Here is a 13200-nt window from a genome sequence, read left to right as displayed (position 1 = left end):
TATTGCTTGTAATCGGAGCCAAGGTTTATTGCCGGGTGAATCGTCTTTTATTTTATAATTGCTAGAAAAATAGAATTTTTTTTTTTTTTTTACTGTTGCATCAACCCATTAGGGCCATTAGCAACCACAATACCTTACAAACGTTTGATATAGCATCAGGTTATATAAAATGAATAAATTTTATACGTTTAACATAGAAATATAAGGTACGCTAGATACAGAGATTAAGTTAAATTAAATGAACTATGTTTATATGTTTAAGAAATTGTAGTAGAATTTTACTTGGATATTTTGTTTAAAATTTTGCAATTAAATTAAGTCGAGGATACAAGATAAAAAAATATTAGTATCTTGTTGATAAATACAGTCAGAAATAAATGAAACCTGATATAATGAATTAATTAGGACAGAGTAGCCCAGAATAAATCCGAAATGGTACAAAAATAAACCGAATGGCCAGAAATTAATGGGAAAACACTTCCCTCCGCGTGAGACGAAATAGAGTTTCCGTGAAGCATACGGAGAATATCGAATGTTGATAAAAGACCAATTAAAGATAATAATAACCGTGGCGAGCAATATCGTTTCCAACCATCCTGGATGAAACAGTATCGCTCCCCTTAATTCGAGGAATTATTTTCGATGGAAAGTTATTTCGTAGTACGCTTTTGAAAACGCGAATCAAAGTGTCCGGTTCATTATACGGCGATTTTAATTAATACGAAACACACGTCTCTTTCATTATATATTTTGTAATTAGTCTTATCGAGAAACAACAAATTCGATCGGTCAAAGCTAACGAAATATATTTTATTAAAGTCAGGGTTTATTAATCGAGTCACTGTTATTTTCAATTACTTTGCGATGCGAATAATGTCCTCTGAAAAATATTTGAAACCTCCAAAGAGGCGAGAACCGATCGAGTTAGGCGAACAAGTAAGACACGAACCGCCGGGAAGAATTTCTACGAGTCCCATAACGTTTGCAAGCTCCGCCCCCTTGTTTGCTCACCAACGGGAGCTTAAGCGGCAGCTTTTCTATAATTTATCGCTTTTAACGAAGGTGACGCTCCCGATGGTGAATCATTTAGCAGACTATCGCGAATAAAAGCAGCCACACATATTTGCCTTCTCGTATCGATAACACCCGTTTCTCTCGAATTCGATCTCTTCCTTTCCTCATTTTAGCCGCTTAAATACTTATCATCCCGCGTTTCAATTCAAACTCGATATCTGCTGGCTCCCGGCGAAACATGGCCTCGTCTTCAGGACATGTACTCGCGTTTCGAGCTGCCTTTCACGTCGATTCTAATTCAGGCCATAAAGTTGTTACGCCTCGAAGTTGTCCGGCCACGTGTCTACCCAATTTCCACTAAAAATCAACTGAAACGTGGCTTCGTGAAATTCTGTAATTTTTCTTTACTTTGTTGTTATTAGACTGACGGATGTTTATGCATTTATGGGAAATTTTAATCCTGAAAAAACTGAAAAAACAGAATGCGTTTAATATGCAAAAATATAATACGAATTATTTCATTAATTCTATTAATAAAAATGTGAATTTGCGTAAAGATCCGCAGTCTGGTTATTATTATTTGTATTGTGGCTCGAAAGGAACTCCTTAATTTGCAACGCGATAATTACCGAAGGAAACGAGCCACCCGTCGATCATTATAAAATCGCGGTGGAATATTTCCCATCGGCCAGCGTATAAAAAAAAAAAACGAAGAACTCGAAGGAGGGGGAGGAAGACGATTGAAAAGAGGCTCTCGATGAATGAGAGACTTGAACTCCTTCAAACGACCGGTTCGAAGGAGATTTCGCCGTACCGAGAAATCGGACCCCGGCCGCTCGGGAACTTGTAAAGAGTTTATTTCCCCGGTGGCGTGTAAATGATGTAAGAAAGCGTTCGAGTACGTGGAATAACCGCACGGGTCATTAAGTGCGAAGAATCCCCCTTTTTCTCCTCCCACCGTTCTTTCTGGATCGAGGGAACGCCGCGCCGGTAACGTTAGCGTCGATCCTATCGATCCCCCCCCACGACGGAGTTGCGTATTCCGTTCGTCCGTCGTGTCCGTGACTCGTCGTTTCATGGATGCTCGCCCGATTAGAATCGTAATCCCTGTTTACGTTCAACGGAATCGAGCCTCGATTGTTTGCGTAACGAGAAAGAGCCACTTTCTTTGAAACAACCGTTTTACGAACGATGCAAACGATGGATCATTCTTTGTAGAAATATTACTTTTCTCAACACTCTGACACGGTTCTTGTTGCGATTTTGTATCCATTTGACTGCGGATCTTTCTGCAAACTTGTGTTTTTATTCATAGAATTTTCCAGGGGGTTGTTTCATCCCTCAAATAATTTGTTAAATATTTGTCTACATATTAGTTTAGTCAGATAATGCAGATGTTAACAGTAAGAATCTTAGCTGTAAATCGTTAAACAGAAGCGACGTTACATGTAACCGGGTAAAATGTATTACACTTAAGCGGACTGGCGCATCACCGTTGAAATTATTTGCGTGCACGCAAACGTATCGACGCACGAGTCCATAATCTACCCCTCTCCGGGTATTTTACATCTTTCTTTTTGCTGTGGATTTTTATGCAAACTCATGCTTTTATTAATAGAATTTTGCAGAGGGTGGTTTCATCCCCTAAATAATTAAATATCCGTAGTCTACATATTAGTTTAGTACATAATACAAATGTTAACAGTAAGAATCTTAGCTGTAAGTCGTTAAACAGAAGCGACGTTGCATGTAACCGGGTAGAATGTATGACACTTAAGCGGGTGTTGGCCTATAACCGTTGAAATTATTTTTGCGTGCACGCAAACGTATCGACGCACGATTCCATAGCGAGTCCATAACCCCACCCCTCCTCGTGGTGTTTTACGTCTTTCTGTTTGCCGTTCATTATTTTCGCGCCTCGTGTTTGTCCGTGCCAGCCGCGGCCTAGAAATAACGAGGTCGTGGTCCTTATCCAATTACAAGCAGATTTTGCGCTATCGGAAATGTTCATCGGCCGCTAATTACCGAGATAATAGGGCACGGAAACGGCCAAAACGGTGGCTTCGAGGCGACGATGCCCCCCTCCCCCTCGAAACCACCCCCGCTTTCAACCGATAAAATGGCGTTCTTAACCACGTCAGGACTCTCGAGGAATCGCCTTTCCCGAAGTCGAACTTTAAAAACTTCGATTGTCTATAAACGAAATTGTTTCTATTATTAAGTATCGATTATTATTATTATCAGAGTTCCTCGAATGTCACTTCACGTTTAGATAATTCTAGATTAGTTTATAGAATTCCTGAACGAAAGAATCGAGCGAATTTTTTATCGATAGTTCCGGAGAGTCCACAGAGTGCACTGTTTCCGGAGGGAATTCGAAAAATTGTAAAAGTTACGAAGGTTTTGAAGAGTATGGCACATAAAGGGAGCAAGTATAACCAACACGGGTTCGAGTAGATGGAACTTTAACAGCTTTCTTCTCGAAACTACATAGTATGACGGGATGACCGTAACTGTCCGATGGACTTTGACTTTTTGATGTCTCGCCAAAGGATTTTTCGTGGAGTCAGGTCGAATTTTACTATTTCCTTTTATGCATGGAAATATTGCTCGAATTTCTGTTACCGTACAAGGAAAAATTCACTTTCTAAATGCTTCTGTCGAGTGCCATGGCTCCTTAAACTTGCATACTCCGGTAATCGAACAGGTTCTTTGAGACGAGCGGCGTCTCATTGATCGTCGAACAGGTTCGAAAATTCCTGGCGCGTTTCGAATCGTCTGACACCAGCCACAATGCGGTCGTGGAGGTCTTCTATATTAGCAAATGGTCCCTGGTAAACAGTTTCCTCGACGTGTCCCTAAATGAACTGTAGCGATCCAATTATCAAGGTATTCATCGAAGGGTTCTGATTTATTGGGCGATAGAATGCTAAATTACAGGGAATTCTGGTATCCTGATTCACTGATATCTAAACGATGTACATTATTACATTTAAACAACGCTGGGAGGCTTGAACTGCAACGCAAGTAGAAAAACAGATCGATGGTCAGACATGCCAGATATGAAATCTTCAAATTCAATTATCTCCAAAACTGAGGCTCGAATCAAAAAATTCTATACCATCTTTTTGATCTGTTATTGCATGTAGAATCATCCTACGTTCAGGTCTCCCCACCCTCTATACACTAATTAAAAGAAAAACTGTATTTTAATATAACGAGTTTCAATGGAGTATTAAGCTTAGAAAAACACACGCAAGATATGTATATTATTTTAAATCTACATGAACATGACTGTCAACGATGTTAAAATAATTTGTAAAAAATACAAAATGGCCGCCTCTAGATTCGGAAAAAGTTTGAATTTCAAAGAGATCTTCGACTATGTATTCAGAAATGAATTCTTATCTGTCCATGGCGGCCATTTTGTACGTTATCCTGCATTTTGCATGACCAGGTTTATTGTGTATGCTCGTTAGCGCGAACGGTGAATTTCCGGATCGGTTAGGCGATAAACAACGCGAGCGTTTCGGGATTTCTAACGCGACTATCGGTTCTCGTACCTTTTTAGCCAATTAAATAGCATTGTGTGACAGGAACCGGGAACCCGGTACGAAAATTTTCGCTGATGCGATCGAAAGACGCGATGATCAAGAAAGTTCGTAATTGCTATTCCCCCCCCCGGAGAAGTTCGCCGCGTCCGCGTAAATTACGTACACGAAATTATGTGTTACGCACCGGTTCAGTTTATTCAAAATGGTCCCGGGGGATCTCTACGTCGAAACTTCTACTGTTTCTTCTACGAAAAGAACGCGGAAGCGGGAGTTTTTCGTGCGGAAAACGCGAGCCAGGATCCTCCGGCGTCTGTACGTATGAAGAAGTTCCACGAGTGCGGTCAGTTCGCGGTTAAGTTTCTCTACATCCTCTTACAATTAGAAAAGAGCCCCGGCCCAGTTTCCAGAATCATCTTCCGCATCGTATTAAAACCTTCTTTTCATCCGTGGGGAGGATTTTGGAACGATAGTTCTCTATTTAACAAAGGAATATAATAAATATGCTGATTCAACCCTTAACAGCCATTGTTCTCTATAAATTACCGGGGTCAGAATATCACAAACTCTGCTCAAATAATAAAAATAAATATAATTAGTAATATTGTCAGAGGGTCAGAAAATTTGAGCAAAGTTTGTGGTATTTAGAGTCGATTGTAAACTCTATTTAACAGAGGATTATAATAAATAGGGTAATTCCACCCTTAACAGCCATTATTCTCTATAAATTAGGGGGGTCAAAATAAAAATAAATTCTGTTCATATCACAAACTCTGCTCAAATTATAAAATTAAAAATAATTCTATATTATCAATATTGTCAGAGCCCAGATTTGAGCATAGTTTTTTGGTATCTAGAGTCGATTGTAAACTCCATTTAACAATGGAATATAATAAATAGGGTAATTCCACAATTAACAGCTATTATTCTCTATAAATTAACTGGGTCAAAATAACAATAAAAATAATTACTAATATTGTCAGAGTCTCAGAAAATTTTAGCAAAGTTTGTGGTATTTAGAGTCGATTGTAAACTCTATTTAACAGAGGAATATAATAAATGGGGTAATTCCACCCTTAACAGCCATTATTCTCTATAAATTAGGGGGGTCAAAATAAAAATAAATTCTGTTCATGTCACAAACTCTATTCAAATAATACAAATAAAAATAATTACTATAGGGTAGTAAAAATAAAAAAAATAAAAATAAAAATAATTACTAATATTGTCAAAGTCGCAGAAAATTTGAGGTTTAATATCGAGATTGTATAATGATCCACATATAAAATAAGAGCATCGACGTGTATTAGTATAGTTTACGCGGGCGTTATTAGTGGTGGAATAGTTGTATTTTCTGGCGATCGCGAAGTTATGATGTCTCTTGCTCCCAGTAATTTACTTTGGTACCCGGCAGCGCGGATCGAAACGAATAGTCGCCAGTTTCAACGCCCGCTTTAAACATATCCATTACGAAGTTGTATAAGTTTTTGATACATACTCCGAATCGTCGGGGTATCAGTGATTCCGCGGTACGCATAGAGAGTGGCTCAGAAACTATTAACACTTTAATAGGTTTCGAAACTGTGGCAGTCGCGGGAAAATTTAACGGTGAAAAGTTTGCCCCGCAAAGAATAGATCGCTTATAAAATACACACCACTCTTCCAACGCAAGTTGATATATTTCTTTATGCGTAAATTTTTTAAAAATAGAAACTTCATTGCATCTTCGTTAATTTAATCCTGAATAATGTATTTAAATATAGCAACTTGCTTTGGAATTTTGTGGATCAGCGTGAGCAAAATGTTCGTTAAAAAATCAACCGGATTAAATTAAGCGTCTGTTTGTATTTAAACGACTTCGCGGCTCCAGCGACGGAATCTCGTTCATGGAATTTTGTACGTAGATCGTTAGTGATGCGTATAGTTGGCGAAACATTTTTGATAAAATGTACATTCGAGTAATTTACGGGATAAAATTAAGCATCGTTGCGTGGCCTCCTCGGTCCATATCGCGCTTATCACGCATTTCAACGATCCCTGGCATTGCTTTACCAATGAAATTTTGTTCCGGAATGTTCTATATGCGAACGCCAGAAGTAAATTTTACGCGGTACGTATTCCATTGTAACTCCGCCAAATTCCCTGACGTCGAAAAAAATGATCGATCCGGCCCGTTTCTCTTTGCGTAACGAAGAATTCTCGTGGAATCGACCAAACGTCGCACATGAACGCCGATTTTTCACGGGTAACGTCAGAGTCAATTTAGGAACGCGTCATGGAAACGGAAAATGTTCCTCTGTGGTCGTCAAAGCTGGCCAAAACTTGACCGCCGGGGGACTTTGTTCGAAAGACCATTTCACGCGTCTCCGCTGCGACAAAAGTTTATGCATAATATGCGGTTTTTCATACGCCAAACGATATATTTAATAATCAACTCGAGCAGGAAATTGATCGGAAGTCTGTGTGTAATTTTCTAGTGGAATAACTGCGCTCGAAAGTACTTATTTTTATTAATAATTCCGTGAAAGCTCATATATTGAAAAATGATCGAGAAAATTATAAAAATATTTTTTAAATTATTATTGGAATATATTGTATATTCTATACAAATGTGTTCTTTGAGAGTACTATTATGAAACCATGTAAAAATAATTTATTATTCTATTTTTATAGAACATAGTTTATTGTTTGTTAAATTTTGGAGAATTCTTTCAACCCTTAAGTGAACTAGGGCCTCTGCAATGTTAAACTAATAATTGTTTAGTATACATAAATGTAATTATTTGAAAATTTATGCAATCTTCCATTACTTTTAAAATGCTTTGAAAGGAGGTTGATTTCCATTTATCAATTTGGTAAAAATCAACATTAAAGTGATTCAGTTGAACTTGAGAGTAAACTTGAGGGTTAAATAATTTATGAGACCATGTAATAATAATTTATTATTTAGTCTCATCTATCATTCTATTTTTATAGAACACAGTTTATCATTTGTTAAATTTTGGAGAATTCTTTCAACCCTTAAGTGAACTAGGGCTTCTGCAATGTTAAACTAATAATTGTTTAGTATACATAAATGTAATTATTTGGAAATTCATGTAATCGTCCATTACTTTTAAAATGCTTTGAAAGAAGGTTGATTTCCATTTATCAATTTGGTTAAAATCAACATTAAAGTGATTCAGTTGAGATTGAGAGTAAACTTGAGGGTTAAATAATTTATTCCACGAGACACCTGTAGTGCATATAGATTAGTCGAACGAAAAACGTATCGTCTGCGGATTTTGCTTTTCGAGGGTTGCGTGGGTGCATAAAATCGTCCGGATTACGGGTCGGTTGGATTCGTATCGACGATTATGCACCGAAATTTCCCCGGCGCCGTTTCGAATCGAGATATCCTGGCTTTCGTGCGTTAAGCCAGCGTGGGAGCATATTTAATTAACAAAATCCGTCGATTCGCGCCTTCAGGACGAACAGACATTGCAAAAGTACCTGCTTTTGAACAGTGTATGCGATGCATTAAGGGATGAGACTCATATAAAATGGTGGAACATTATTATGATATCCTTATGTACAGTCTAGCATTTTTTTTCTTTTACTTAGAAGAAAAAATCGAACATTCTGTTTATAATAATTAGACTGCGGATTTTTATGCAAATTCATATATTTATTAATAAAATTAATAAAATAAGAGCTTCGTAGAGGGTTCTTTCAGCCCCTAAATACAATAATTCTCATCTTACTTGAGTTTCTGTTATATTTTTCCATATTAAATGCATTCTATAGTTTTCTGACAATCTAAATTTCCCATAAATGCACAAATATCCGCAGTCTAATAATAATTATTATTTAAAATTGCAAGAATCATTTTGTTTTTGTCAGAGCCATATATCTTTCACAATTTTGCATTTTTTAAGGATTTTAGTTAAAATCAGAATAATAGTAATAAAAAGAGTGCTAGACTAGGAATAAACATTTATTATTTCATTGAAACTCGATAACAAAATAATGAAAAAAAAAATATTTGCTTCTTGAAATGTTAAAAAAATATCTGTGAAAAGTTTACACGAGTCTCCCCCTTTAATTTATAAATGAATTATGGCGGATTAAAGAATTGTACGCGAGATAAATGGGAAATTGATTGTAGCCTCCGCCTATTTAGCGATGTTTCGCGACGTTCGATCGTCACAGAAAGCGCGTCAGGGCCCCCGGGGCATAAAAGATCGGTTTATTGCAAAATTGATACCGATAAATTCCATTCCGTACCCGTTGCAAGCGGGGGGAAGGGTCATCCCCCGTTTCGAACCATCCGCCAGAAAGTTTCTGCACCGTGTAATCCGATCTTCGATGCTCGATATATCCGCCAAACGGTGGATTACGTAGCCAAATGAAAAACTGATTACGCCGTTATCGATCAACGGGGGTAAACCCTTTATTCGTCTCGTATTCTTTCGCGTTCGTTTCCAATCGGCCAAACAAAGAGCCCGCCATCGCGCGAAAAATGATTTTCAAATATTCCACTTTTACCATCGGGCTCGATTTCCATGAAATTTCCGCTATCTCCGGTTAATTTTGATCGATGCGGGAAGAAAAATGTCTGCGAGCTAAATCGATCGTCATTTTACATTTCATGAATGTTGTAACGATCCTCGAGAATTTTCGATCTCGAGGCAGAAATGTTTGTCGATGAATTCTATTAACGATTTCGAACCTGTCGTTATCCGCTGTCGTGACTCATTGTTCGATAAATCGTTACGTTTGTACTCGATACGGATTAATTAGTTCCTCATCGATGTATCGATCACAGTCCACGAAAAAAAAAAACGAACAACCCGAGGGGCAATTCCATTTTTTTTCTTTTTGTTTCGACGTACGCCATCACGACCTTATCCGGGCGGAAAATCGCGATTCAGCGCCGAACCTCGATCGTTCTTTTTCCAGGTTCTACCCCATTTTCCACCCCCGTCTCGCAATTTGTTGCAAAACCCGGGCTTAACAATGCGTGGTCCGTTTTTTTAATTACGCTGCAGTCCATTTTTAACAAAACGATGGAAAAGGAACTCGGGAGGAGCGCGTTTGGATCATCCAAACTAAACAAGCTTTTTATATGCGATCGATTTCTCTCCCCCCCCCGGAAGTTAACGCGGTTAAAACTTTTCGGGGGTAAAAAAACGGTCGAACGATCGATCGATTTCTAAATTGACCGATATTTCCATGTAACGGATCGTGAAATCCGGATTGCTCGGTCGGCGAAACGGAAAGACGATATTTTGAAGAATAAACGGGGGGCCAGGCTGTATCGTTGCAATTACAGATGATCGAAAGCGCGTATCCGGTCGTCCCTTGGCTTTTCCGTATTGCATCCACGTCGCGTCGCGGCGAGCCCCGACCGCGTCTCTTATTACTACATTAATCCTTTTCGCTTCGATTTATTTCCGGTTGTTCCAACCCCCCCACCACCACCCTCTTCTGTCGCAACAGAAGTTGATTTTGTAATTAACCTTTCGATATTTACCGCTTCGTTTATTTTGCCCATCGAGCGCAGGCGAAATATACTTTTCGGCGGCCCGCTGATTGACGAATCCAATTAAAAACGGGGAAAATTCGTGCGCGCAGTCGCTGCCAACGTCTCCTCCGCGTTCGTTTTCCAACCCCCCTTGCCCCCTCCCTGGCTGATACGTTGAATCAACAATTACTAAATTACCGGACGAAATGAAAATTTCGCCCGCGGCGACGACGCGGCTGGATGGCAAATTAGTTGCTCGGGGGAAATTCATTATTTTGGCCACGCTTGAAGGGAACCCCCGGTTTCTTGTCATCCCGCGTCTCCAGAACCGGAACAGAATTACGCAAGTTCAATCAGAACCGTTCGAAGGAGTCAATTTTCTCTTCTGGAGGGGGTCCAGAAGCTTAATACTGTTGTAAATTTAATTTTAAGATTCACTTTCTGTGATATAATCATAATATATTATTATAAAAATATATTAATTAACATAAGTTATATGTTATATTAAGATATATTATTAACATAAGTTATGTAATCAGTGATCTGATAAATCAGAAGGGAATTTCTCAAGTAATATTGTTTGTATTTCAAGGTATTAGACCTAAGTTGCCAAACGATTTGAAACCGAGAATGTATCTGGTCAGCCATCTTGGAAATTTAGTTTTAAGCTTCACTTTCGATAATAGTATGAGAGATATGTTATGTAATCAGTGATCTGATGAACCAAAGGGGAATTCTCATGTCACATTCTATCTATTTCAAGCTTTAAAACTTAGGTATAATATTGTTGGATCATAGTTTTATGTCAAACAGTTTGGAACCGCGAATTTATGTGATCCAGAGGCTCTCAACCCTCTTGCAAGAGATTAATTATATAATCACTGATTTGATGAATCTAAAGTGAATGTCTCAAGTAATAATATTGTTTATATAAAATTGTTGAATCATAATTTCACTCCAAACAGTTTGGAACCAAGAATTTATGTGATCCAGAGGCTCCAACCCTCTTGTCAGAGATTAATTATATCCTCTCTGATCTGATGAATCAAAAGTGAATCTTTCAAGTAATATTGTTTGCATAAAATTGTTGAATCATAATTTCACTCCAAACAGTTTGGAACCGCGAATTTATGTGATCCAGAGGCTCTCAACCCTCTTGCAAGAGATTAATTATATAATCACTGATTTGATGAATCTAAAGTGAATGTCTCAAGTAATAATATTGTTTATATAAAATTGTTGAATCATAATTTCACTCCAAACAGTTTGGAACCAAGAATTTATGTGATCCAGAGGCTCCAACCCTCTTGTCAGAGATTAATTATATCCTCTCTGATCTGATGAATCAAAAGTGAATCTTTCAAGTAATATTGTTTGCATAAAATTGTTGAATCATAATTTCACTCCAAACAGTTTGGAACCGCGAATTTATGTGATCCAGAGGCTCCAACCCTCTTGCATATTTAATTCATATTCAGTACCATAAGCTCCACTTTCTATAATAGTACAAGAAACAAATTATATCCTCACTGATTTGATGAATCAAAAGTGAATCTCTAAATATTGTTTATATTTCAAGGTATGAAATAGTTAAATGATAGTTTTACGCCCTACTAATCCAGTCTTTTATATTTTCCAGAATCCAGGACCTTTCAAGATGCATCCTGTCCAAGAAAAAAATCGCTCCAACCTGCTATAAACATGCATCCGGTAAAGCGTTCATCCCCGTTTGCTCCATGGTCTAGGAACGCGAGAGGGAGGAACAGAGCAAAACCTGGGTTTCTTTCGTCATCGTACAAGGGACTATACGTTACCTTTTTCATCCGTCTGGCAGCAGCCCAAAAGGGACGCCGTTACTGCTAAGAACATTAACAGCCCCATGTCGTTGAGAAACATTAGACTCCTCCAGGAACGTCCTATCCTTCCAGCCTCTGTGTCCCCTCGATCCTCGTCCTCTTCCACTCCCAGAATCCCAAAACTTCGCAGCTATGTTTCCACGCGACGAGTGGCTATTTAAGAACCAGCTTGAATATTTTTCCCCCCCCCAATACGTTTCCGATCGAATACTACTCCTGTCGACGTTGATGACTCAAGCTCAGCAACGCGGCGAGGAGCACCCGTCGTTTCAGTCAACGTTCACCAACACTCGTCTCTATTTTAGGGAACGAATCAGAGGCCAGGTCGTAGCAACGCGGAAACGGCGCCAACGGCGGCTAGCGTCGCACCAAACCGTGAAATCGAACGCTTCCTCGACGACGACGCTGCTGGATGACCTCTGCTCCCGGAATCGACGCTGGCTGGCATCCTCCTCGTTCTCTAGCCACCCCCCCTTTCGCTGACCCGTTCGTTTCTGCAAAGGACACCGGTGCACAGGTGTATAGCGACGGCCACGTTTTCACTCTGGCGCGGTTTAATCAACGCCGGGGCGGGATTTCGGGTTTTAGGACGCGTTTACATTGCCCCCCGCGCGCTCACGGTTTTTGGCGCAGCGAGCCTCCCTCTGCTCCCCGAGCGTTTAACCTTAGCGTAAATTTTACAAAGTCCGGTTGTTTACTACGTTTTTTCGCGACAGTAGGATTATCTTTTACTTCCGGCCGGCGGGACAAGGGTTCCCCCACGCGAGATAAGCCGGATTAGTTTGTTAAACAGTTGCGTCGACAGTCGTTATCGCGAGCTTCACGAGCACTCGTGCAGTTTCCTTAAAAAATGTCCATTTTGATTTGTTTTGGTAGACAATGTTCGATCATTCCTAGGCTATTCTGTGCTATGAGGTACTCTGAGTTTATTGAAACAAGTCCCTCTTGATATTGTACGTCGCGTGTGGTTTATGCATGACGGTGCACCGGCACATTTCAAGTGGCCAAGGCAGGTCCTGAACGAACGATTCTCTAACAGATGGATGGCTCGTGCAGGACCTATTGCCTATCCTCCTCGTAGCCTGGCTTTAAGCCCGTGTTTCTAGTCTCAAAACTAAACCCAAGTTGGCAGAGCTTTTTCTTGATATTAAGGAGACAGAGACATTTGCTGAAATTTGTCAGTTTTATGGGACGATACGATATTATTAATTTCATATATGGCTATTGTTTCCAAGCGTTTTTGGCACTGATTGCTCCAGTGACTCATTTGAGC

At 39.3% G+C, this 13200-nt stretch overlaps 1 protein-coding gene across 1 annotated transcript in view; it reads right to left on the bottom strand.

The window, feature by feature from the left end:
* Window positions 1-11967, bottom strand: part of LOC122399905 (chondroitin sulfate proteoglycan 4) — a 45544-nt gene extending 33577 nt beyond the window's left edge. The window contains exon 1 of the mRNA XM_043400963.1: window positions 11886-11967. Within this exon, the coding sequence (XP_043256898.1) occupies window positions 11886-11967 (82 nt within the window). The remainder of the gene's footprint in view (window positions 1-11885) is intronic.
* Window positions 11968-13200: the final 1233 nt, after the last annotated feature.

This window comes from Colletes gigas, unplaced genomic scaffold (assembly GCF_013123115.1).
Source record: "Colletes gigas isolate AHSC1104 unplaced genomic scaffold, ASM1312311v1 Colletes_gigas_Sc00015, whole genome shotgun sequence".
Taxonomy (NCBI): Eukaryota; Metazoa; Arthropoda; class Insecta; order Hymenoptera; family Colletidae; genus Colletes; species Colletes gigas.
This window is presented reverse-complemented; position numbering and strand designations above follow the sequence as displayed.